The 27,685-nt window shown below is 46.2% G+C and overlaps 1 protein-coding gene across 2 annotated transcripts in view; it reads left to right on the top strand.

Moving 5' to 3' along the window:
- Positions 1-25,621, top strand: part of MTOR (mechanistic target of rapamycin kinase) — a 1,008,697-nt gene extending 983,076 nt beyond the window's left edge. For both annotated transcript variants that reach the window (XM_085609875.1, XM_085609873.1), the window contains 5 exons: positions 9,035-9,100; positions 20,245-20,325; positions 20,964-21,044; positions 21,741-21,846; positions 24,571-25,621. In XM_085609875.1, the coding sequence (XP_085466001.1) occupies positions 9,035-9,100; positions 20,245-20,325; positions 20,964-21,044; positions 21,741-21,846; positions 24,571-24,586 (350 nt within the window). In that variant the 3' untranslated portion in view covers positions 24,587-25,621. The remainder of the gene's footprint in view (positions 1-9,034; positions 9,101-20,244; positions 20,326-20,963; positions 21,045-21,740; positions 21,847-24,570) is intronic.
- Positions 25,622-27,685: the final 2,064 nt, after the last annotated feature.

Below are 27,685 nucleotides of genomic sequence, written 5' to 3'. Positions count from 1 at the left end.
CATCGTCCACAAGGTCACATAAGCCCCACCCCGGCGCGCCCACATCCGTTTTTTCCTTTTCCATGTGCAACGCGAATCCGGTCTTGCTACGGGCCTGTTTCGGGTCCTTTTTTCTTCATCATTGTCCTTCTCTTGGTGGAACAGTGTGCAAATGCCTTTGGGCTTTAAAGCTTGCACGTCATGTGGGCGTCTTATGTCGTGGACGGACCCTCATCGCATTTGTATGTGGTGTTTGGGGGAGGATCACGACACCACGGATTGTGAGGCGTGCCAACAGTTGGAGCCGAAGTCGCGGCGGGAGCGCCGAATGAAACTTCTCTCGGCGCGTCTCTCCAGGTCGACCTCCTCCCCTCGATCAGCCTCGGCAGACGGCTTCAGATACGGCCGTGGTCGTCGTCATCGCCCTTCCTTGATGTTTTGTGTGCGTCGCTCACCGGTGGGTAAGTGTCGCAGTCTGTCCCCGGGGGGGCGGGTTTCGGCCTGCCGGGGGCGTGGACTCTCCGCGGGTGATGCGGCCCGCGTGTCTTCCTACCCACCATTTCCTAGTGATGGAGCATTGAGAGTCCAGATGGAGACATATGCGGCGGCTTTGCAGGCCTCGATGGCATCTCCTCCTTCCCCTCCTGGGGCGTCAGCGGTTTCCTTGCCCCGGCACCGACTGGGTCGGATCCAGGCTTGGAGGATGTGATGCTGTTGGGGTGCGGCTCCTCTGGGGTCCCTCCTTCACGCCACAACATCTCTGCCTCGCCGCAAACGTCCCTGTGGTGTCGCGTGAGGTCGCCGGGGCTCGGGTCGCATCCCCGAGCCCCTCTCGGTCCCTTGACAAGGTGTCTAAGGCCGAGGTGACGCCGCTACGGTGCCGGCAGCTGCTGGACTGGGAGGCGCCACAGGAGTCGGTGGACTCTCCTCGTCCCGCTCCGGGTCGAGGCTGGGCGCGAACCCCTCGCCCTCCTCCGGGACTTTCTCGTCCCCCCACGCAGGCGGCTGCCTCGTCGGAGGGCGATTCGGAGGTTGGGTCGGCCCTGGCGGCGCCGCGTGGCATGCCGGACCACCTCTGTCGTATACTGGGCCGAGGCTGGCAGAGGGCTTCGTGTCACTCCCCTGGTCCTTCTCGTCCCTCCACGCAGGCGGCTGCCTCGGCCGAGGTCAAGTCGGCGCCATTCCGACGCAGCCCCTTGTCCACTGTGACTCCGGCACGCTCCGGTCCCTGGCGCAGTGTGACTTCGAGGAGCCCTATCCGGCGTCTCTTCGACGCAGGCTGGCGTTATCGCTCTGCCTCAGGCGGCGGACTCTACAGCTCCTGATGGGCGTCGAGTTGCAGATTCGTCTTCGGACGCTCCCTCTTCTCCGGAGGCAGCCTGCATATTGGTGTCATCCTCCCCGGAGACTGGCTGCCGAGTGGTGTCTTTTTCACCGGCATCGTCGGAGGGTGGCTCCCTGCCGTTTCTGAGGCCGCGGTGTTCGCCGGAGGAACGGCAGGTCCCCCATTCCTCGGCTCCTCCTGCCTTCCAGGTCTGGCCCCTGCCCGTTCCGCTTGGGGGACGGCCGCCTTAGTCTGCCGCCGTCGCCCACGAAGGAGCTGCTTTCTCCGCCGCGGGGCCCTACAGAGGCGGGTGCGGCCTTTGCTCACGCGGTGTCCACGGCTGTGGATATTCTGTGCATGGGTGACCCGATTGCTCATTTTCCAACGGATCATCTCTTGGAGGTTCTCCACCAGGGCTCTGGTGGAAGGGAGATCTTGCTTCCCTTGGAGGGTTCGCTCCTTTCATCCCTGACGGGGGCTTGGGGGCCTCCTGCCTCAGGGGATCCGGTGCCTCAGCACCTTCTACACCGGCACCTTCCAGCGCCGCGTGACCCTGCAAGTCTTTCCCTCCACCCCTCTGCCGCCAGTCCTCTTTTGCGGAGTGTCTTTCCCTCCCTGCCGCCGCTGTTGACTCCGCCCTCCCGGGAGACACGCTGGCTTGACTCTTGGGGGCGCGACATGTTTGCCTCGACCAGCGTGGCCCTGCGGGCCCTGAACACCTTGTGTGTCCTGGCTAGGGCCTCCTCTTGTCTGTTGGACTCGGTTGAGTCTTTGGGATCCGCAGCTTCTCAGGAGAATTTTAGGTGGACTTACGGCGTCATGCCTTGGATGGCCGGGAGCTAGCGGCGTTTATCCTTCACTCCGCTCTGGACATCTCGGAGGTACTGGGCCGGGCCATGGCTTCCTCTGTCGCTCTCCGTCGCCATGCTTGGCTTCGGGACGGCGTCTTCCCCGAAAATATTCGGGAGAGGCTCATTGATCTCCAATTTGATGGTAGCCTGTTGTTCCATGCCCCAGCTGACTCCGCCGTCCAGAGGTTCCTGGCGGGGCTCCGTCATCCTCCTCCCCCCCCTTATACTCCTCCTCCTCCCCCTTCTCCTCCTCCTCCCCCTTCTCCTCCTCAGTGATTGAGGAGTTGAGCTGGTTCTGGTCCTTCTTGGGACGGTCGCTCTTGCAGTGGAGTGTTTTTTCTTCCCTTTGAGTCCTCCTTGTAGGGACTTTGGCGATGTTGGCTGCTGGACGGCCCTTGTTCACTGTGGTGTGTTTTTTGCTGGAACTTTTTTACGCAGACTTGGCCTGGAGATTAGGCCTTCTGTTTTTCTTTGGGCTGATTGTCAAGCCGTTCGCAGGGTGTTTTACCTGTGGCTCTTTTGTTTTTCCTCTGTTGCGGAAGTTCTTCCAAAGAGGGTTCCCATGTCTTGGGACTTAATGTACCGTATGTGGGGTAGTGGTAGCTGTTATAAAGATTGCGCTCTGCTGGGGGGTCGGGTGGCCCTTTGGTGCCTGTTCTCCGTGGCGTTTCTGTATGTTGCTTTGCTTCTTGAGGGCGTGTGCGCGGCCCCTCGTGGGGGTGTGTTCGGCCCTTTCCTCTTCTCCCTGCTTGGGAAGATTCTGTGCCCTCACTTGTCAGGTGTTGCCCACTTGGTCTTCCTGGGGCCCTAGGTTGTTTTATCTTGTTTCTAGCGGCTTGTCTGTTAGCGCCGCTCTGGCTGGCCTGTTGCTTTCCATCTGGTGTGGCCTAGCCTTCTTTTCCCTCGTTTCCTTGGGCCTTCTGGGCTCTCCCCCTTGCTTTGGAGGGACGCTTCTTGCCTTGAAGGGGTGTGGGGTACTTCGGCATCTGGCCTGGCCCTTGGTTCCTCTATTGTGAGTGTGAAGGCCCCCCCCTTTTTCTTCTTTTTCTTCCTCCATCCCTCTGGGGTCGGTGGTGTTCTGCTTGTGAGGGCTCCTCTTGCCTGGGAGGGGCCGGGTTATTGCCCGGTCCGCAGGTCTAGTCCCCTGTGTGACCTGCTGTCCTGTTATGGCTGGGTTTTTTTTTTCGCAGACCCTAATTCCCAGTGGGTATTGCTAGGGTATCTATTCTACGTGAAGGAATCTGCGGCTAGTAGTCTCTATCAGATGTACGAGTTACTTACCTTCTGTAACGATGTATCTGGTAGAGACGATTCTAGCCGCAGATTCCTTCACGGCCCGCCCTTCCTCCCCGTTCTGCGAGGACCCGTGGGTTGGTCTCGGCACTCGCCTCCTGGTGGGAGCTGTGTCTCTTGTGAGTGCATTCCTTTGCTCTTGGCGGGTTGCTCCGTCTTGTTGCTGTTCCTTCCTCCCTTGGTTCTCTGGAGGATGGGGTTATGGTGCTCCTGTGCCCCGCTACTCGGGCTGCTCCAGGTTTTGGGCGGGGGGGGGGTTTTACCTTCAATCTCTGCCCTCCCTCCCTTCCTCTGCTGCTGGGGGTCCCTGCCCCTCTGCTGTCCTCTGTCTGGGGGTCATCTGGCCATGCCCTGACTTTGTTCCTTGGAGGATTGTTGCCCTCTGTGCTGGGGTGGCTTGGAGGGTGGTTGTGGTTGTTATTGTCCTGTCTGTTCTGGGACTGGCTTCCCTTCCCTATTTCCGGGTGGGGGGTTGTAGGCCTGCTACAGGTGTCCTGCCTTTACATATGTTCCCTGTCTCCGGGGGAGGAGAGGGAAGGCGGTTCGCATGCTGGCAGGGCGACTGCTCGGGGCTCGGCTCTGTTCTTTATTCCGCCCCTGACTATGGAGGCTGCAGTGTTGCACCGCTCCTTATGGTGTCGCTTGTCTCCATTCCTTGTTTCTACTCTTTCGCACACTGTTCCCCTGCTCCCACAGTTTGTCTGGTGGCTTCGCGTTGCAGCGCGGAAAAGTTCTCCGAAGAAAACTGACGTGGGCGCGTATGGGTGGGGCTTATGTGACCGAGCTGACGTCACGTACGCGGACGACGCCTAGGCGGAGTCGCGTGGTGTCGCCCCGCCCCCTGGCGCGCAGGGATGCTGTGGCAAAAAGTTTACGGATCCATTCTCACGCCTGGGGATAATTCTACGTGAAGGAATCTGCGGCTAGAATCGTCTCTACCAGATACATCGTTACCGAAGGTAAGTAACTCATACTGTGTTTACATTTTATTTTATTTGTGAAAATATGTGCTTACATGATGCATTAATTGAAGCATAACACACCTTAGGGTATATATGCTTGCCATAAGAGGTTTACACCATTCCATAATGGCATCCGCCACCACCGAATGCATGTTTTGCATAAACCACAGTCCACCTTTCTATTTTCATGATCACCCACGAGTAGTCTGTTATTTAACAATCATTTGGCATCCGAGGCGTCACCTAGAAAGCGCCTCAAGATGCGACTCGAAAATCGGCTACACGCCAATACCAGTAAGTAACCACCGTAACTCGTATTTCCACAAAGCTTAGTAATTAATCACCACGTTCTGCAGTAAAATCGCTACTAGCCACCGCAAGCGTGCACACACTGCATAGCCGCTGCATGTGACTTTGATTTTAACGCACAACAGACTTTCTGTTTATTTAGAACAGGGTAATCACTCTAAAACTATTAACCAAGAGCACGCACAACCGCAGCACAAAAACGCGCGTTTATTGAGTAGTGAGTAGCGTGTAACCGATCTTTTGTTCACTTGAGCACCACAATTTAAAGCGCACCGATGAGCACCTCACGCATATTCAGAGGAGTTTGTCACCATTAATTCACGACAACATTCACTTGAAGGCACAGTTTTGACCCCGTAAACCACCTAAGCACTAGCAATAACCATACCATCGTTTCACTAGAGAAGCTAAATATATCAGAAATGTATGACTTTTTAACATTTATTTTTGAGTCAACACATCCATAGTGGTCGTCCTGTATATTGAGAGATGATTTTCATTATTTTCAGACCATCCCCAGATGAAGGCCTGTTAGGCTGAAATGCATTGGGATCTACAAAATGCATGTTGGGAAAAGTAGTGCTGAAACTACATGTATTAATTTGATAGAAGTACATAACAAAGAATTAATTGGAAAATAAAGAAACACCAGTGGAACATTGGTTTTAAGTTTCTTTTATTCAAATTTGGAAATTAAATGAACAACCTCCAAGTCGAGAATAACAAACCTGTGCCCTAGGGACATACTCCACACATGTGGAGATGCAGCCATTTCCTGCATCCTACAGCAAGCCACAATCAAAGAGCATGGAAGGTTCTCAGACAGATTCACAAGACACAGGACATTCCCACTGATAGCCCCTTGCAGGTGGCTACTATTTCAATTATTCCCAAATAAATTGGCCCCATAAGTGTAAGGACATCAGCTTTTGTCCTAGATTAAGCATGAATAACATCAGACAGATGGATGCTGGATCTCACCCACCACTGCTCAAGCACAAACACCTGCACATACTGAAGACCAGAATCCTCCTCTTGGTACTAAAAGGAGCCATCAAACCAATCCCGAAACATGAAAAATGTTACGTTTTTACTCCAGCTTCTTTCTAATTGAAATGAAGAGATTAGAGGAAAGGAGACCCACCCTACATCTGTCAGCACATCGTCTTCCTGAGGAAACAATCATTCCGAATGGTCACCTTACAGGGAGTCTTGAAACTATTATTGCATGGAGTATATGTGGCCACTGTAGACCTCCAATATGTATTCTTTTGCAATTCACTGCAAGCAGTAGAAATTCTTATGCTTCGAAGTAGCTGGCTGCCACTGTCAATTCAGAGTACTTCCTTTTAACATTCCTACATCACTAGTGGTAATGGACACATCCAGGGAGACCAAGAACAACTAAGTAAAGCCTGTACTCAACTGCTCAAGAGGTTACACATTGTGTTCAACAAAATAATTTGTCTCTATGGCCTTCGCACATTATCTATTTTCTTGGGGCACTCCAGTAGACTGATCAAGTGAGGGCATTACCTCACAAGAAAGATAATTGAGTCTAACAGCCCCTTGTAAGTCAAGTTCAAAAGCAATCAAGCATCAAAGTCCATCTGTTTATCAATGGAAGGACGGGGAGCCTATCACTAGGAACTATCAGCCATGGGGTAGTGGCTCAGAAAGGAGTGAAATTGCACATGAATGTGCTATCGTTAAGAGCTGCCAGGAGAGGTCTCCAGTACTTCTTTCTGAAGTTACCTCATTCATCGGCTTTAATTCAAACTAGCAGCACACATAGATGTTTTACATCAACAATCAGGAAGGAACTAAATCTGAAACGCTGCTCATGGAGGTTCAACATATATGTCACTGGGTCATAAAACCGATATCTTTAAGCGAAGCATCTACACAGAATAGATAATGACCAAGAAGACTACTTCACTCTCACATCTTTGACCTGCCAAACAAGTAAACTCAACAACAGTCTGCTAAAGGTGGAGTCTGAGGCATGAAGAAACCCAAGGCTCACCTTTTTGCAACGCTGCAAAACAAGAAATAAGGTTTCTTTGCAAGCAAGCTTCGGAAGAAAGGCTTGTGCTTTAATGCATTTTTTATTGCATGGTCTGGGTTGCATGTTAATGCTTTTCTTCTTTTTCATTGTTTGCAACAGTCATCCCAAACCTGGTGGGAGAACCATTACAGGCTGTATTAAACCCCAATGTGACCCAGATCACTTGCTGGAAGTTAGCAGGTGTCTAAAGTTCTATCTGTAATTACAACAATGTATCTGGGTCCAGCACCAAGGATCTAAATCAATCCTGAAAGACAATATTTCTGACAGTAAAAAGAAGAATGCTTTCTTTAGGACAAGAGTCTTTACCCACCCTGAGCTGGTGTGCTTCATCAAAGCTTTCTTCCTCACATCACAACAACTTGTGATGTGGGCTACAACTTCGACAATAGGAGGAGCTCTTGGATGTTAAACCTACCCTATGAGTGTCCAATTTGTGAGTGTGCTGCGCAGAGTGCAAAATGTGCTGTGATTTGCTGCACACTGGCCACTTTTGTACATTTGGGTGTGACACATGAACACAACTGAATGTATGAAGTTCTGACAACATACTATTCCTTTTCACAGGTACCCTTAAAGGTGGATCTCCTTTTCCTTTTGGTGACCACCATTGTATCAGTATCTTTTTGATTTTACATCTCTCTAATACATATACAGCAGAGTGACTCTTACAGGTCCCGACGAATGCCCACTATACCTCTTTAAGGGCCATTTCTAGGGCAGAAATATGTTGACCAATTCATTCAGTCAGGGATGCTTCATCTAACTGTTTCTAATCCTGTTTGCGGTAGACAGAATAAGGCTGAAGGATCTGACAGGTTAAAGTTTTAATTTTATCACTTTTTCCCTTTTTGCACTCAGCCCCACTCACCCACCCCCTTAGACTCTCATAGGGTAGGTTTAACATCCAAGAACTTCTCCTATTCTAGGAGTTGTAACTCACATCGTAACAAGTTGTTGTGGTGTGAGAGCATATCCTATTATGAAGCATGCCACCTCAGGGAGGGTGAGGGTTCTCGTCCTAAAGATAGTGTTATTTCTTTTACTGTCAAAAACATTGTCTTTTAATATTGAATCAGATCCTAGGTGCCCAACCCAGGTCCATTGCTGTGGTTGCTGTTTCCTTGGTAGTCTGTACCTGCTGGTTTTTAACTACTCCTTTGCGTTTTTGTGTTGTTTAAAAGTCTATCTGGACAGAATGAAAGACTTCTAAAACTCAGATTAGTTGCTAGTATCAATCTTCAACCTGAGAAAAGGATTCCATTTGTCTAAGCAGGGCATTTTGAGATGGGTGATAGTGACACTTATCTCCTGTCACATGAAAGCAGGTATCCTTTTCTACAGACCACCACAACAGATTCCATCAGGATCATTGCTGCAACTACAGCCCTCTATTAACTGACATCTGTTAAGTAGCGACCAGGTAGAAATGTTATGCCTTCATGCAACATTACTGCTTGGATGCAGTGGTAGACAGGCACAGCGGTGGAACGAGCAGTACTTTAAAATGTGAGCCATTCTGTTCTTACCCTCCGTCTGCAATGTTCTGGTTTTAATATGTGATATTGCTTGTTATACTGTTTCAAGGAGAAGAAAATAGTTACTTGTCTTTAACTGTAGTTCTCTAGTATTCGTATCTTTTGTAGATTCTCATGTGGCACTCCCTCTTCCCCAGACAAGAGGCTGAACTTTCAGTTATCAATATGTTTCATACTCGTTTGAGGTGAGATGCCCGTGGGGATGAGGGAAGGTTAGGGCAGTCTCTCTTCAGTTATCAAACGTCGGGTCTTTTGCATTGATGGAAATAAATGTGATACTGTCTTAAGGCCTGTGGGGCCTGTTATGCTGTCAGACAGCTTTTGTAAGGTTATCATGGGACTTTGACCTCTACGAAGGGGAATGATTCAAGCATGTCAATCTGTGATAGATACCAACACCAGGAAATTACAGTTACAGGTAAGTGAAAAATGTTTTCCTGAATTGACCTGAAGGATATGGGATCTTATGAACCCACAATGTGTCATCAAAGGGCTTAGTGCATGTTGTTGAGGACTGTTATAGTCTATAGAGAAATGTTTAACACCCCAAGTCTTTATGTGTTACCCGGATACACAAAAGAGAAGTTCATGATATATAGTCATTAAACAAATAAATGCAGGTAAGTAAATATTCCTCTTGGAACATGTTCTCAAAATGTTGAATTCAGAGTAAAAGGAAAATCTGTAGCAAGTATCTCTTTTCTCCACAGCAAATATTAAGGGCAATAAACGATCACGGACTCGGACTGACTCCTACTCTGCTACACAGTCTGTAGGTGAGTGTAACACAAACGTGTGCTTTACTCCTGCCAGTAGCAATCAATCAAATGCAAATATATATTGTACATAGTAAGTCTGATGCCTGTAGAATGAAACCTTCCTATGTCACCAGTGGCTACATCATATTTAGTCTGATATCTACAGCAATGTCTAAACAATCTATTAACTGACACCCTTGTTTGCTAGCAGTGGCTTCACAGTCCTAAACTAGAGACCATTCCATGACAGTAATGACATTACCATCTGTCATCTGACACCTGCCCGTGGAAGCAAGCGTTCTCAGTCTGTAAACTGAGCTTTTTTTATTTGTCTTCTAGAGAGAAATCTGAAGCCCAAAGGGTATCCAGGTGCTAGCAGAGATGACACATATTGTCTACCTAAAGCAGTGTAACTCTTAATGAAAGAAAAGTAGACATCCCTATCAAAAGAAAGCTGTGACACAACCAAGTTTTCAATTGTTTCCTGACATTCCTGTGATTTTAGACTTACATGAAGTCTATTCCATGCCATGACAGTTCAAGCAGAGAAAGATCCACTGTGGCATCTGGAGATTTCAAACAAATACACTGACCTGAATGATCATGTGGGCATTTTGCCTTAAAAAGATAGGTCCCAGGCAATAAAAAGCTGTGTGTGTGACACAGCAACATTTCAACTAGACTCTTCATCACTGGAAGCAAATGCAAGCTCACCAGATGCTGAGAAACCGCATTTGTCCTCTCGAAGCCCATGAATTAATCTTGCTGCCATGTTTTGTATGACCTAGAGGCTACTTACGGAACTATTTGGAAGGCCTACATTAAGTGAATTGCCGCAGTCTAAGCAGAAAGTAATAACTGCCTGGACCAATGTCGCCCTGAAATCATTAGAGGTATGGGGAGAACATTTCTCAGGACTGTCATGGCAGTAAGACATGTAGGTGCCACCTTATGGTGAGAGGACAAGTTGGAGTCATTTGTGAAGTTAAGGTTTCTGACCTCCTCCACCGGAGTTCTGCAGTTGGCCCTCATTTCCAGCCATCAGGCGGATGACCAGATATTGTGTGATATTCTAGCCACAATAACTTCCGTATTTCTAGCCTTCAGTTGGATTTCATTATCTTTCATCCATCCAGCAATGGTTGACATGAAATTTCGGATGTTGTCCTGAGCTGTTGCCAGGTTCCCATCAACCTTCACAATATAACTATATGACGTAAACCCAAAAGAACAAATAAAAAATTTGCCAACAATCATCAATGTGCATTAAATAGTGTGTGGCTGAACGATGAACCCTGTTGTATGTCACACTTTAATTGTATGATAAGGGGTACAAAGATTCCCAGTCTGACTGACTGACTGCTTCCTTGCTGAAAACAGTTGAATCACCTGAGGACGCTACCGCCTAGTCCAACTCCTAGGTGCTCAGGTGGAAGTCTGTGGGAAACTGTCTAGGCAGCAGACCGGTCCATAGGCACCTTAAAAGCTGCATTCCCCTCATCTAATGCCCTATGAAGAGCTTCAAGGTCTGCAGCCTGCACTGTCCATGCATTGCTTGGCCCTGAAACCAGCTTATTTCTCATCAAGGATATCATTTACCTCCAAGGAATTTGGTATTTGTGTTTTTTAACATTAGCAGCAAAAGGGAGATAGGACTATAGTTTAATAATGAGAGGGGATCAAGTCCCTTCTTTGTCAACAGATGTATAATCCTCTTCTCTTTCCACTCCCGTGGAAATTGTATGATTCTGAGGGAAATTTTAAATAATTCTGCCAGCTAAATGCTGATCTTCCACTAGTCAGATGCAAGGTTTTGCACCAAAAGGATAAGTAGATGAACCTCATCCATAGCTAGAGTAACTGGGTCAAAAAGGATCTCATCTTTGCCTCTCAGGATGTCAGGAGTGCTACCATTAGAAATAGGGCCAACACCTTTCTGGCAAGGAAAGGTCTCTAATTTTCTCAGTTTTACTATCGAAATAGTCAGCCATCTGATAACAGCTCTTGCAAAGCGGGAGTAGCATTGGATTCACAGATCGGTGATGTGTGTCTTTGACTATGCTAAAAAAAATCTCTGATAGGAGAGGGGGGGGCAGAAGTTATTCTGTGAGCCAAATGCTCTGATATAGGGGTTCCAGAGGCAATTTTGTATACACTGACTGCAACTTTATAGGAATCCTCCTTTCTAGGCTCAAAGTCAATATGTCATGCCATTTCAGTTCTTTCACACACCGTTTCTAATTATTTTAACTCTGCATGATACCATAGATCATTTCGCATAACCTGCCTGAGCTTGATATTTTAGACTGATACCACCATATTTAGGGCTCCTAGTATCCGGTTATTAAAACCTGTTATTGCTTTATCTAGCCCTTCTGATATACAACTCTACTCAACAAGGGAAGTTTCCTAGTTGTTTTGCAGTGATACGAGACATATTCTGTCTTTCTGAGAGTACATTGTTGTTATAGATCCAGGTTTATAGCGTTTGTTTAGATTAAACAAAACATACAGACAGTGAGTCCTGTGGATTGCTATCCTTTTCAACTATAGTGGAGGCATATGGGGCCAAAATAAGCCAAAGTACATGCCCTGCCTCCTTGTGAGTGAAGCCTTCTATCCATTTGTGAAAGTAATGACTAAATACTCTTCAGTAAACACCTTTGTTTCAGTACAGTAAACCTCCTCCATCATATATTTATACCACCCAATAGCAAGAACGTTTCTGATTTCAAAATATAGTGAGTTTTCAAGTCCATCAGGTTGGCAGTAAAATTAGCCTGAGGGACCGGGGGCCTGTAAACAAATCCACATGATCTTCCTTGGCAGCAGCGACTTCATAATATGTATACTAAGATCTTCCCTGCAGAGTAGTAGCTTTACAATTTGAGACCCTCTCATTCCTGCAATAGCTTCTAAATCAGTGACCTAAGATTGTTTTTTTTTTTTTATGCCAACAATGGCTTCATAGTTTTGACATCACGGTACTAAGATTTTCCTGTTTCAGCAGTAGATTTCCTAATCTAAAGCTGACATCTTTTCATGTCAGCGGTGTCTTCTTAATGGTATACCAGACAGTCTCTTTGCCAGCAAAAGACTTACGTAAGCTGAGGCCCTCCATGTGAGTGTAAACTTGAGTAGTCCCATTTCAGCAACAGTGGTTAAGTCCAAGCATCTTCAGGGTAAGCCTTGGCTTTACGGTCTTAACCCTAAGCCTTTCATTGTCAGAAGTGAGCAGGCAATTTAAAGCTGTCTCACGTCATCAATAGTTTAAGTAAAGTAAACTAGAGATACTCCTGTGACAGAAATGAATTCACAATCGTAAACCTTAGGCCATCCTATGCCATTAGTAGCTTCTCACTGCTAAAAATGAATCCCTCAGTGACAGCAACATCTTCAAAATTAGGGTTCCTTCTGAGACCCTCCAATGACAACGATGCATTTACACTCCAAACTTCTCAGATGACAGTAGTCACTTCATAATCCTAAACTCAAACTTTTCTCATGTAAGCACTGGATATCACAATGCTAAATCTGGAATAGGAGTGCCTTCACTACTTAAAACAGCAGTAACTTTACAGTGTTAGCCCATTCTTTGACCGTAGCTGTGTTATAGTCCAAGATCTGAAACCCTACCAGCAACATCATCACAATCTCAGAACCACAATCTTTTACGTCAGCTGTGGCTTCACCATCCAAGACCGACTGGCTTTGAAATGCAGCGCAGTATATTTCTTCCCTACAAACTGGAAATCTGATAGATATTCTTTCTCATATGTCCTCTATAGATTTTACCAAATCAAGTTGTATGCTATATGCCCAGTTCCACTGCATACTCATGCACACATTCATTCCCTTCACACAGTAGCCCAGTGGAATGCGAGCCCATCTCACCACCCTGTTTATGTTCACATACTACCAAGGCATGCCTTGCCCCAAACATCGAAACAGATAAATGCCTTCAGTCTGAATTATGAATGGGAATAGAATGTGTGTCCGAAAATTTAAATGTGCATGTACCGTACATTCGTAGAATAGGGCTAATCTATTGTGAACTTTATGGGGAGATCAGTTGGTTTTACAAAGTTTATCGTGGTTTTGCAGCTTTGATTATGTAGAATGGACAATTCAGGAACATGTTCAGCTTTTCCCTTTCAGATACTGTCTGATTTCTGCATGTGCTCTTAATCGTCCCTGATGTGTCCACATAATAGAATGAGGATGTCATAGAAAGCCTAAATTCTATGTTCGAGGCATATGAGCTGTAGATCATATGCTTTAGCATAGATCCCCATCTGGTGTTGGGTCCGGATGTTTGCACTTTCTTTTTGTTAGAAGAAGTCTTGCAGTCATGAGGTAGGTGACTCCTCCTTTTGGTAATAGTGCGCATGGGCATCGGCTCCATCCCCAGATTGTTTTTTTCTGCCATCTGGTTGGGTTGTGTATTTCTGCACTCCAGTTCGGTATCGTTTTCGAACCCCTTTGTACACGCAATCCTCTACCCTCAACGGTATTGTCTTCGATCGCGGTTTCCCATTCGGCGCTTATCGTGTACACTGTAAAACCTTCGATCGGGACCTTCGGGGCGGGCCGTCCGGCCTACCTGTGTGGACCACGCCAGCAATCGATGGAACGGACTCCGTTCAAGCTATGTCCCGGGTGTCGTGAAAAGTTTACACGCACCGACTTGCATGAGGTCTGCAACCTGTGCTTATCCCTGGAACACGAAGAAAAATCCTGCGAAGCGTGTCGATCATTCCGATTGAAGAAGACCATCCGTGATCATCGGGCTCGACGCCACGAGATGCAACATGGCAGCGGCTCCGTACCAGACATCTTCGGCGAAGAAGAACACTGTCCTGCCGCAGAAGCCGAGGAAGAAGAAGAACTGGTCTCCGTCTCCGTGTCCGAAGCCAACTCCGACATGGAGGAAGACCTGAACGTCACTCCAGGTCAACGTACCGTGAGTACAGATCCCCATGTACCCACTCAAACAAAAAATAAGGCTCCGGTATCGCCCTCAGGCTCCGGACGATACCGAGAAAGAGTTTCAGATGCCCCGCCCTCCAGCCCGGCTATGAAACAGAAACACAAGCCCTCGTGCTCGAGCCCACCCCAGTCCGGTGCTAAATCAACACCTTCGGCATCGAAACATAAAGAGAAACATGTGCCACTTCCCACGTCGTCGGCACCAAAGTCATCTTCTACACCGAAAACCTCGGAGCTGAAACCCTCCAAAACAAAAGACTCGGACCCAAAAACCCCCAAGCCTTAAGCCTCGGAGCTGAAACACTCCACACCCAAAAGCTCGCAGCCGACAACCTCTGCATCGAAAAGTTCAGAGCCAAAACATACCACTCCTAAAACTCCACAGCCTAAACCGGCTAAAACTAAGCATTCGTATTCCAAACACTCAGCACCCAAAGACATTGAGCCCAAATCTTCGATGCAGAAATCCACTCCTAAAGGAACAGATACTCCTTCGAAAGAACTTCCATCCAATGAAACACCTCTGGATCCAAAACAAAAAGACTTAGTATTGCCCTGAAAACTGGACACCTTCTGCCTACTCTTCCTAAAAAACGGCTTCGACCTCCCACAAGATGCCCTTATACCTCTGAAGAAAAAAAGATATATGGGTACTAACCCTTCTCCCCCTTATATACCTCCATCTCCTCCTCCTATTACCAATTTACATATTACACCATCAAATTCACCACCTCCAATGTCACCTAACTCACAGGATGACGATTTTGAGGATGGGAATGGGGATGACGATCATCATATCCCTAAAGATCCAGACATACCACATGACACTGATCCCTAGGATGATTATGATAAGGATCCAGGTCAACCTAATGACCCTGACCTGTATCCTTCCAGACCTTCCCCACCTGATGATAACATTGGCTTTACACAATTTATCAACAGGGCTGCCCAATATCATGGGCTGGAACTACATACAGACCCTCTAGAAGAGGATTTCCTTGTAGAAACATTAACACACTCACAGAGGTCTACTAACACTTTACCCATGCTAAAGGGCTTGTTAAAACATACCGATGAGGTATTCAAAGACCCAGTTAGAGCCAGGATGCTGACACCTAGGGTGGATAAAAAATGCGAGCCCGCTACTACAGACCCTGTATACATAAAAGTTCAGTTACCATTAGACTCTCTTGTTGTATCTAACACCCGCAAGAGAGCTAACTCTCAAACTACAGGCGTCGCCCTTCCTCCTGACAAGGAGTCTAAACTTGTTGATGCTTCTGGCAAAAGAGTAGCTATGCAAGCCTCCAAATATTGGTGTATTGCCAATGTTCAGTCTCTGTTGGCACGTACACTATGATGAGTTGGCAAAACTCATGCAACATTTGCAGGGGGAGTATAAAACTAAAGCTAATGACCTCATTCAAGAAGGGAAGCGCATCACCAACACTTCCATAAAATGCGCCCTAGATGCAGCGGACACAGCTTCTCGTGCTATTAACACTAGCATACTGTTGCGGAGACATGCTTGGCTTCGCATCTCTGGATTCAAGCAGGAGGTACGTTCCTCCATACTTAATCAGCCCTTTGATAAAGAGCATCTTTTCAGGCCAAAAGTAGATACTTCATTAGAAAAAATGAAGAAAGATACCGAAACTGCAAAATCCATGGAAGCCCTACAATTACCTTCTAGCAGGGGTTCCTTTCGCCGCTCCTTTTATAGGGGTGGCTCAAAAACACCGTCGTCAGAAAATCCCTCCTCCTCTTACAAAGGGAACTACCAATCCAACTCCTCCAGAGGATATTTTCGAGGAGGTTACAAAGGAAATAATAACAAGGGAAGAGGCAGAGAGAACTCCAGCCGCACCTCCCCTGCCAATAAACAGTGACTTCCCTCCATTATCCCCCAATCATTCCACTCCTGTCGGGGGACGTCTCGCACAGTTCGTACCTGTCTGGAAGTCAATCACCTCAGACAAGTGGGTAATACAAATTATCCAACATGGTTATTGCCTGGAACTTACCAGCACTCCACCAACAATCCTTCCCAGACAGCATGCAATGTCACCAGAACATCTCACCCTGTTAAAACAAGAGGTCCTCTCTCTGTTAGACAAACATGCAATAGAACCGGTCCCATTACGTCATCAAGGGACAGGAGTTTACTCCCTATACTTTTTTATTCCAAAAAAAGAGGGCTCCCTGAGGCCTATACTGGACCTAAGACAACTAAATCTCTACATTCAATCGGACCTCTTCCACATGATCACCCTTCAACAGGTGCTCCCATTGATTCAGCAAGGCGACTTTCTTTCCACCTTAGATTTAAAAAACGCCTACTTCCATATTCCCATTCACTCCGCTCACAGGAAAAATCTCAGGTTCGTGGTGGACGGACAACATTACCAATTCAAAGTCCTCCCGTTCGGGGTAACTACAGCACCAAGAGTCTTCGCCAAGTGTCTAGCAGTGGTCGCAGCTCATTTAAGAAGACAACACATTCATGTCTTCCCTTACTTGGACGACTAGCTAATAAAAGCCAAGTCGCAACACAGCTGCATACACCACACTCACAAAACAGTTCAGCTGCTTCTCGACTTGGGATTCACTGTCGACCTCACCAAGTCTCATCTTCAACCCTCCAACACGCAAGCATACTTAGGAGTCACAATAGACACTTGCAAAGCTCTAGCGTACCCCAACTGAGTCAGAATACGCAACATGCAAACCCTAATATCACAATTTCAGCCGCTTCACTCGCTACCAGCCCGAGTGTTTATGCAGTTGATCGGAATGATGGCGTCTTGCATTCTAATCGTTCCTTACGCAAGACTCCAAATGCGCCCCCTACAAGAATGCTTAGCACGTTAGTGGAACCAGGCTCAAGGTCAGTTAACCGATCTGGTGTTGGTGGACGGCCGCACTCATCGATCTCTGCAGTGGAGAAATACACAAAACCTTTCCAAAGGACGGCCATTCATCGACCCGGTTCCACAGATTGTGCTCACAGAAGACGCATCGCTCACTGGTTGGGGAGCTCATTTTCAAAAACATACCATTCAGGGCATGTAGACTCTACAACAAAGACAACTCTGCATAAACCATCTGGAGCTACTAGCAATTTTTTCTAGCATTGTAAGCTATTCAGATACATCTAGTAGGCAAAGCTGTCCTAGTTCGTACAGACAACATGACAGCAGTGTACTGCATACAAAAACGGGGGGCACACTCTCTACAGCTTTCACACCTAGCTCAAAGCATATGGAGATGGGCCATGCCTCAAAAAATATATCTCCTTGCTGAACATCTCCCAGGAGTAAACAATCAAATTGCTGATCTGCTCTGTCGTCAAAGACAGCAGATCCACGAATGGGAACTACACCCTCAAGTTCTTCTCCCATTTTTCCAAATGTGGGGCTACCCAGAGATAGATCTGTTCGCCACACATTTAAACGCAAAATTCCCAAACTTCGCGTCCAGGTAGCCACACCCATTGTCCAAAGGCAATACGCTATGGATCAATTGGTCAGGGATATTTGCTTATGCTTTTCCACCTCTCCCGCTAATTCCATTTGTGGTTCGGAAGCTCAAACAATATTCCCTCACAATGATCCTAGTTGCACCCACATGGGCTTGACAACCATGGTTCACAACCGTGTTGGAACTATCAGTAGTTCCTCATCAAAAACTACACCTCTCCCCCAAGCTTCTCACTCAGAACCATTGAGAAATAAGGCATCCAGATCCCAGTCAACTCAACCCTGAGATCTGGCACCTGAAATCATAGAGTTTGGCTACCTTAATCTCCCGCCAGACTGCATGAACGTCATTAGAGAGACTAGACGCCCTACCACAAGAGCATGCTATGCAGTAAAATTAAAACGATTTGTAATTTATTGTAATAAGAATCAAATCAATCCGCTTGATGCTTAAATTCAAAACATCATTTGCTGTCTATTACACCTACAAAGGGCTAACTTAGCATATACATCAATAAGATTGCATTTTGCTGCAATAGCGGCTTACCTACAAAACAGACAGCACTTGTCCTTGTTTTGTGTTCCCGCTATCAAAGCCTTTATGGAAGGACTCAAAAGAATCATTCCTCCTAGACTTCCACCTTCTCCGGTGTGGAATCTTAATATTGTCCTTACAAGACTCATGGGCTCACCATTTGAGCCGTTGCACAAATGTGAACTACAATTTCTAACTTGGAAGGTACCCTTCCTCATAGCCATCACATCTCTTAGGAGAGTTGGTGAGCTCCAGGCACTAACCATTTAAGAACCATTCTTACCAATTCACCGAAATAAAGTGGTTCTTGGGACTAACCCAAAATTTTTACCCAATGTCGTTTCTGCCTTTCATCTCAACCAGTCTGCTGAGTTACCCGTGTTTTTTCCTCAACCAGACTCGGAGGCAGAATGCACTCTTCACACATCCGTTGTTAAAAGAGCATTACTTTTTTACATTGAAAAAACGACATCTTTTAGGAAAACCAAACAACTCTTTGTTGCTTTTTCACCACCGCATAAAGGCAATCCTTTATCAAAAGCAGGCATTGCACGGTGGATAGTTGAGAGCATACAGATATGCTACATTAAAGCTAAATGCACATTAACAGTTCCCCCTAGAGCACACTCTACACGCAAACTAGGGGCTTCCATGGCATTCTTAGGGAACATATCCTTAGATGATATTTGCAAGGCTGCAGCATGGTCTACACCACACACATTACCAAAACACTATTGTGTAGATGTGTTAGCGAAACAACAAGCTAGTGTGGGCCAGGCTGTTTTAAGAACACTATTTCAGTCCACTGCAACAGGTACAGGTTAGCCACCGCTTGAGAGTAACTGCTGTATAATCTATGCTAAAGCATATGAGCTACAGCTCATATGCCTTGAACGGAGAATGCTACTTACCCAGTATGCATCTGCTGTTGGCATGTAGAGCTGTAGATCCATATACGCCCACCCACCTCCCCGGATACCTTTATCTGTTGCAGTATTATCTTACTTAGATACACTATACATGGACATCTCTTTCTACTCTTACTAACTCCATCATCACCCTTACTGCAAAGCAATCTGGGGATGGAGGCGATGCCCATGCGCACTATTACCGAAAGGAGGAGTCATCTACCTCGTGACTGCAAGACTTCTTCGAACAAAAAATAAGTGCAATCATCCGGACCCAACACCAGATGGCGATCTAGGCTAAAGCATATGGATCTACAGCTCTAGATGACAAGAACAGATGCATACTGGGTAGGTAGCATTCTCCTTTCCTGAATCGACTTTCCATCAGCGGTGGTTCCGCCCAGCCCCTATTTAGCATTTTCCATTGCCAAGCCTGGCTACTTCCAACATTCTAACTTGCTCACTCTAACTCTGGAATTCCCATCTTTGGCCAACGCAGAAACAAATTCCTGTCTCTGAATGTGTGCAAAGTGCCTGTTCTGGACGGTGTGCATGGACCAGGTCCTGTTCCACAGAGTGTACACAGATAACAGCACATACTCACACTCCTCTCTATTCCTCACTTTGTGTGGAGACCAGAGCTGGCTCCTTAGCATTTGTGGAGACCCACATCTTCCTAAACATGCTGGGGGGAGTCAGACCCAGGGCCTGCTCCAGAAAGTGTGAGAAGACCCATAACCTTCTCGTACATGAAGAATCAGGACCAGCATCACAGCTCTGTGTGGGACCCAGGGTCTGTCCACAGGATTTGTGGAGACCCACAGCGTGCTGAAGAGGGTGTGTAGAGACCCATGACCTGCTTTTCACGGTATGAAGAGATGAAGAGGCATAAAGCCTTTTTCACAAGGTGCTCTCTCAGTGTTTGAAGGAATCCAGGGCCTGAAGAGGGTCATGTCCTCGGCATGTTGAAACGTAAACACATCCTGCTTCGCTGGGTGTGCAGCAAACCGTAATATATCCTTCAAAATATACAAACACAGCCCCTGCTCCACAAATTTTGTATGCTATGTGAATGGCTGATACAAAGAATCAGAACATGTATCCCTGCTCAGGTACCTATAATGCAATAAATATTCCCAAAGCATTTTCCAGGCTGTGTACTACTGCATGGAAGGTAGAACGGCAGCTCCTACTTACCAGTCGTATGTGAATATTCCGTCTATTCATGATTTGGTTGGTTTTTTCCTGCAGAACTGTTGGATCCTGTTGAATTAGGTGAGGCGGCCCACAAGAAGACTGGAACCACAGTTCCCGAGTCTATCCATTCATTCAGTAAGTCTTTTTTGTCATGTTAGCAATGGTAATTGTATGGTAAAAGCATCTTGATTGAATGAAGAGGCTTGGGAGACTTCATAGGTGGAAGGTAGAGACTGGGATAGTTGAACATTTAACTGAGAGGGGTTTCACAGGAGAGATGGCTCAATCGGGAGGAGAGGCAAGTTAGGCAGAAGATGGACAGAAGAGAGGTAAAGAAGCTAGATAGATCCCTTTATCTCCTCTGCTCTCATCTCCGTCACTGGTCCCTTCTCTCTCTCTCTCGCTTTTCTGTCTGACATCTGTCGGTGTTGCGTTTGTCTCCACTATGCCCTCTAATGTATGTTGTATTTCTCTTTCTCTCCATCTCCTGCCTTCTTCCTCTCTAGCACTGTGTCGTCCTGCGGGCTATTGTTCTCTCATTCTCTCCCTCTGCCATTAATAAATTTGAAATCTTCCTCTCTAGCCTTTTGCAAAATGCTCTCTCTCTCTCTGACTCTCTGTCTCCGTGTGTGCATGGTCTGTCTGTTTCCCTCACCTTCCCTTTCTCCATCACAGTGTCTCCCAGTGCTCAATGTCCTGCTGTGTTCTCTGCTTGCCATGCCACATCTCGCTTGAAAAGATTCTGATGTTAGCTTCCTTTCTTACTCTTACAGTTGGGGATGGTACAGTAGCGCCAGAAGCACTCAATAAGAAAGCGATTCAGATCATCAATCGAGTCCGCGACAAACTCACAGGTGAGTAAAGCTTGCTCTTATGGTACTAAGAATCTTTAATGTTCTAAGCAAGTGGCTGTGCAGGATGCACCCTCGCCAGTACCAAGCAATTAACTCTGGCAAGGTTCACCATCTAATTCAGAGCAGCTAATGCTTTTTTCAGTTCATGGCTTCATTGGCATTACATGGCCAATGTTTTGAGCTTAGGGCAGGTGTCCTATGGAGGAGAACCCCTTCTTCCCTCATTGTTCCCCAGTCCTGACAGATCAGTGCTCTTTTCTTGCTGTATCCATCATTTAGTGACTGTCAAGGTGACATTCTATTCAAGCGGCTCTTTTACAGTGATTGCCCACTTTCCATGTTCTTTGCTTTGCATTCTATTTGCAGTTATATTGTCTGTTGCTGTGATCAGTCACATTCTATTTGCAACATTCTTAAATCTTCTGGTATAATTGGATAATTTTGTTATCTGGTGCTGTTACATACAATTTCCATAGTTTTGTTGTATGATGTTGTGATTGCTCACATTCGGTTCATGTTTTGTCACCTTTCCACAGTGATTGCTTGCATTATGTTCTGCTACGTTTGTGATTTGTCATCATAGTTCATAACTTTCCATGTCTATAATATAGTGTGCTGCTGATGCCATGGTAGGGTTACAGGTATGGAGGTCCATGGTTTTCTCACTGTTGTGTGTGTTTATCTTCCATTTTAAAGGCCGAGATTTCTCTCACGATGAAACTCTGGATGTTCCGACTCAAGTAGAGCTGCTCATTAAGCAAGCCACCTCGCATGAGAACCTGTGCCAGTGCTACATTGGCTGGTAAGTGAGTTGTTTGGAATCTTCTAGCTATCTGTTTCTTCTGCTTGACAGATGGGTATTGACTCCAGGAGGTGAACCATTCCCATCCTTGCCCTATCTTAGTGATGGGGTTGGGCACCCCACTGAATGCAATGCATATTCTGATGTTCAAGCCTTCTTAGGAAACACTAGTAGCTGTAATGGAAATGTCTTCAATTACTTTACCTCAAGGTCTGGCGACAACGTTTTGAAGCTAGAGTCTGTAATCGTCATTGAATCTGCATTGCTAAGACTGATAAGCAGCTTGTTACTGTCATACCATTATTGTAGAGGTGATGTGGGTACGAAGTTCTCACAAGGACATGTTTTATTCAAGGAAACACATTTTTAATTGATAAAGAAGACGGAAAGCATGGCTGCACTAGTGCTTGTGTAACCACGATAGCCAATGTTTAGGGCATGCCCCACTCCCTTACATCCATGAAAGGACGAAGCTATCCGGCAAAAGAAGTCACTGCGCACTTTGTTTCAGTTAAAATCTTAGCTAAAATTCTGTGTTGAAGAAGGTTCTTTACCGAGCTGTACTCTGATACACACTTCTGCTCAGACAAAACTCTTTGGATTTCCGAACTTCTTTCACCTAATTTCTGAAGCGTTTGTTGCTCTTTAAAAATTATGACAATCTTTTGGAATACTCCACGTATCAATGACCGAAGTCCACTAACCACTAAGAGTGACCCTATATGGCCTAGGAAGGGAAAGGTCTTGCTCCGAATGATGAGCTGTTTGCCACTAGAGAGTGGGGAAGGACGCACATCCTTTTGTATTAATTACCCTCACACACCCTTGTGGTGTCATGCTTCATCATAGGGTCACCCTGATGCCTAAAAGTCAGGGTGGGCTCAACCGTGTTTCAGGGAGCTCTTGAATAGTATGGCCAGGGGAAGTTTAGAGATTAAAAATCCGCCATCAGATCCTAGTATCCCTTTAACCTTGGATCTGATGGGGATATTAAAACAAAAATGTATGTGGGTCAGACAGGATATTTATGGTCCTACGACCCTAATGCCAACATGTTTCAGTCCTGGTTGGCTGTAAAGGTCCGGGACTTTCTTCAGGGCAGAGAATAAATATCCTCCCTGGATAGGAAGACCTGCCCTACCCTACTTTTATTTTCAGGGCAGATAGCTGTTCCTAATCTCCCTATTTATAGATCATTTATCTATGTTCAGTGTTTACTCCTTCCCCTCTCAGGTGAGTAATCGTATCTCTGGGGACATCGAATCAGGGGTAGCCCTTTAGTCAAACTATCCTCAAGGGTCCTGCCCCGTAATAAAGCCCGGGGACATGAACTGTACAGGTTATATCACGGGGCAGGACCCTTGAGGATAGGTTGACTAAAGGGCTACCCCTGATTCGATGTCCCCAGAGATACGATTACTCACCTGAGAGGGGATGGAGTGAACACTGAACATAGATAAATGATCTATAAATAGGGAGTTCAGGAGCAGCTATCTGCCCTGAAAATAAAAGTAGGGTAGGGCAATTCCCCCCCCTTGTCTTCTTATCCAGGGAGAATACTTTATTCTCTGCCCTGAAGAGTGTCCCGGACCTTTACAGCCAACCAGGACTGAAACATATGCACATCAGGGTTGTAGGACCATAAATATCCTGTCTGACCCCCATAATTTTTGTTTTAATATCCCCATCAGATCCAAGATTAAAGGGATACTGGGATCTGACGGCAGATTTTTAATCTCTAAACTCCCCGTGGCCATACTATCCAAGAGCTCCCTGAAACACGGATGAGCCCACCCTGACTTTTAGGCGTCGGGGTGACCCTATGATGAAGCATGGCGCCACTAGGGTGTGTGAGGGTAATTAATTCAAAAGGATGTGTGTCCTTCCCCACTCTCTAGTGGCAAACAGCTCATCATTCGGAGCAAGACCTTTCCCTTCCTAGGCCATATAGGATCACTCTTAGTGGTTAGTGGACTCTGGTCATTGATACGTGGAGTGCTTGTTGTGAAGTAGTGTATACATACGGGAGGACGTACTCCTACCATTGGATTCCTCTCGACCCTTCCGGCACAGGGAGTTCGCTCCCTTTGTATGCCCTTGTACGTTAATCTTTTGGAGTACACTTTGACTTAGTTGATTGGTCGAGTATTTTGAAGACAAACAACTGCCACTCTCAGCCTGAAGTATGTCCCCACCCCTGTCACCGTCAATGTAACTACATGTGGTAGCCTTTTTGTTACACAGTACTCCCATTCTAAATACATATCTACAGCAAGGAATTCAGAGAACCTGTGTACCTTTTATTAACTGTCCAGAAGCTATATGTATTTAGAACTGTGTTTGCTACTCGTTCAGGCAGAGCCAAGTCTCAGGCTTTTCAGTGGCACACTGGTAAACTTGCTATTGTAAATCTCACCTTGTGAAGGGGTCATCAAAAGAGTCTGATGTGGCTCAAATTGCTGCTGCATTTTTCGTTGGTAGGTTTTCTGTATTTTTAAGGATCATCCTCCCAAGCCACTATCACAAAATAACCACACTTTTGCACACACCTTCAGTCCGAGTCAAGCCAATTTACCATTAAGAAGTGTCAGGGTTACAGAATATTGCTGGTTTATTTGTATACAAGCTGCATGCAGTGGTTATTTTGTTTTCTGTGTGTTGCATGAGTCTTTGTTTTTGAACGTGCAAACTATTGGTTAACTGTTTTTGCTCCCTTGTCTTCAGGTGTCCTTTCTGGTAGCAGAGGTCTGCAGTCTTTGGAGGCCTTTACAGATTCTTTGCTCCTGACCTAGAATGTGTGCCGCGGTGCCAGCCTGCCGGCCGCAGTGGGACTATGAGCAAGGACGTAGACATGAATGTATTTTGCCAAGTGCATAGGAACATGTCTGGCAAAGCATACGTTCTGACATCAGAACAAAGCCCAGGGTGGCAGTGACTGAACAAGGACAAAACATCCTGTCTGGGACTAATATTAGCTAAAACAAAGTCAACTTAATGATATCCTTGTTAAGGCAAATCAAATGTAAAAACATGTACAGCAGAAAAAAGTCTATTAATGTTTTTGTTGATGTCGCAGTACAAATGAAAATGGCAGGCTATTCATGTGCAACGAGAAGGGAGGATTGCAGAGGAGTCCAGTCCCAAGGAACTGGTTTGGAGAGCCTTGTTTTCATGTGGTTCAACAGGCCATAAATATTTCCAATGTTCTAAGATATAAAAATGTATATTCTTTGTACTAAGAAATATTTCCTCTGTTGCCCAGCTTTTCCGGGGTATTTGCTACATCTTTAGCAGCCTCATAGTTCCACGGTGCAAGTAGAGAAGAAGGACACTATTGTTGTGAGTGTTTATTACACGTGTGCTTTGGTCAAGGACATGAGTAGTTATGTGGAAGACATCACATTACATCAGGAGTGTGTCCTGCAAGTTACAGCTCTTATTTTGACATTCTTAAAGTGGTGGTCTGAGGGTTATTTTGGACTCTGGTGTGTCATCTAAGTCAGACCTGGGCTCTGCTTGTGTTCTCTTTGGAGGCCCTGTTGAGTGGCTCTCTTTGGTAATGTCAAGCTTCAGTTTTCAAGGTTCCCTATTGCCACCTTCCCAAATTACCAAACGCCATGATGATGGCCAACTGCTGCCAATGTGTAATGAAGTAAATAATGTGTAGATGAGTGAGTGCCAATCAGATGCTGATTCAGTGAAAGATATACTGTGGATGTGGCCACAACTGTATTTAAACCTGTGTGGGCTGCTAATAAACAGCACTGAAAAAAAATCCCTTTTATTCATTATTTTGCAAGGACATTTGGTTACTGTGTGATAAAGAGGGACTGATACTTCATTGCTTGCCATATTCCCATAGGAGCTCTCCAAGCTGAAAACGAGCATTGAAAATCAAGATCTGCATTGTAAATTTGATATCTGATATAGACTTCTAGCTGCAGATTCCTTACCTTACAATATCCTCATGCATCAGACTGGATCAGGAAGGTTTTTGAGCAGACCTCTGCATGCCAGTACGTGGTACCATTCGGCTATGTGGCGTACGCACCAGAAGTGACATTCGCAGTACCTATATATGGGCCACCCCAGCATGCTGACGTCAGTTCTTTCCTTATCGCACTAGATAGCATGGATCTGTTCTGAGCTACCCTAAGTCATTTTTTGAATGGCTTTTTTGCAACTTTTTTTCAACTCTTTTTGAGCGTTTTCTCCCCCGGTGTGAGGATGTCACCCAAGAAACTGGCTGGTTTCAAGCCATGTAGAGCCTTTTACAGGCAGGTGCCTATGACAGATCCCACTTGGCGTGTTTGTGGTGCTTGGAGTGCGAACACGAATCCAAGACCTGAGGACTGCCGCGCCATGCACCCAAAGGTGCAAAGGGAGCAATCCCTCAAGCTCCATGCCCACTGGTGTTAAACGACTCATTGACTTTCAATATCTTGGTTCACGTGGAAGGTCCAGGGATCGTTCGGGGAGCCGCACCTGGCGATCAAAACTGTCGGAGAAATTGGGTAAGCTCATCAATACTGGAAATCCAAGAAGCCGGAGAGGTCTTCGACTTCACCATTTCCTTCAACGTCATCCCATGAGGCACAAGAGCGTCAGCACTCCAAGCCTCCCACTTCAGCGGTGCCGAAGTCAGGGTCCGCTCTGCACTTACCTGACTTTCCGGGAGCCATTATGACCCCCGCCCAGCTCAAAGAATTTTATGAGGCCATGCATATCATATTTGGGTGGCCCTACCCCTCTGGGACACCTTTTGTCCGTGTTCGGGAGGGACCCCCCTAGTGGATGCGGTTCACCCTCAGTGCCATTCGAGCCTCATTGTTCCCTTGCTGGATCCAGAGCTGAGCCGCCGGTGAGACCAAGACCTTCCTCGACGCCTGCTCCAGCGCCGACGTCCCTGGCGATGGCGGCCCTATCCTCATTTCCAACATGGAACTGGATGCGCGTCGTCCAATGCCGGTGCCGGCCGGGACCATGCTCTTTGGAGCAGAGCCAGTACCTTTTTCTCTTGATAGTCCTGGAGTTGGAGAGTAATGGGAAGGGTCTGAGGACCCTTATGGTTACCAGCATCCCTGGCTGAGAATGACACATTTTTCAGGGGATGTCCAAGGCTCGCTTATGGACATGCAATTTAATCGCTCGCACCTTTTTGGAAAGAAAGTAGATTCATCGCTGGGGCGCAATAAGCACAGCAGAGCTATGGCCAAGTCCTTGGGCTTGTTTGTGGCTCCTCGTCACCCCCAGGGCGGGGGTCTCCAACCATGTCCATACCCTTCCAGCCACCATGGCCAACAGGCTCCCAGCCTTTGTGTGGCTGAGGATGCGGGTACCATAAACCACAGGGGACAGGCAGACAGGTCTTCGCCCCCACCCCCCTCCCACCCAGCAGTTGCAGCCTCCAAACCCCTTTAGATTGCCCTCTGGCTGGATCACTGACAGAATATCGACGGACCGAATATTGACCTACAAGAATATCGAGTACAGAATACCGACATCCTATCTCTACAAAGGTAAGTGCAAAAATATCGAAACCAAAATATCGTTGTTTAAAATATCATTGTTTAAAATATCATTTTTTTAATTGTCTTAAAAATAATATAAAATTAATTAAATAATAAATATAATTAGTAAAAACAGTTGGAATTATTTTTAAAAAGTCAAAAATTATAAATAATAAATGTATATAAAAATATTAAACATACATATTAAACAATTATATATATTTACCTAATAATAAATAATTATTTTATTTAAATATAAAATGTTAGAAGCATGATAAAAATATTATATATATATATATATATATATATACACACACACACATACACAT

Source organism: Triturus cristatus, chromosome 1_2 (assembly GCF_964204655.1).
Source record: "Triturus cristatus chromosome 1_2, aTriCri1.1, whole genome shotgun sequence".
NCBI classification, from domain to species: Eukaryota; Metazoa; Chordata; class Amphibia; order Caudata; family Salamandridae; genus Triturus; species Triturus cristatus.
Note: the sequence above shows the minus strand (reverse complement) of the source record. Positions and strands in the feature narration are given on the sequence as shown.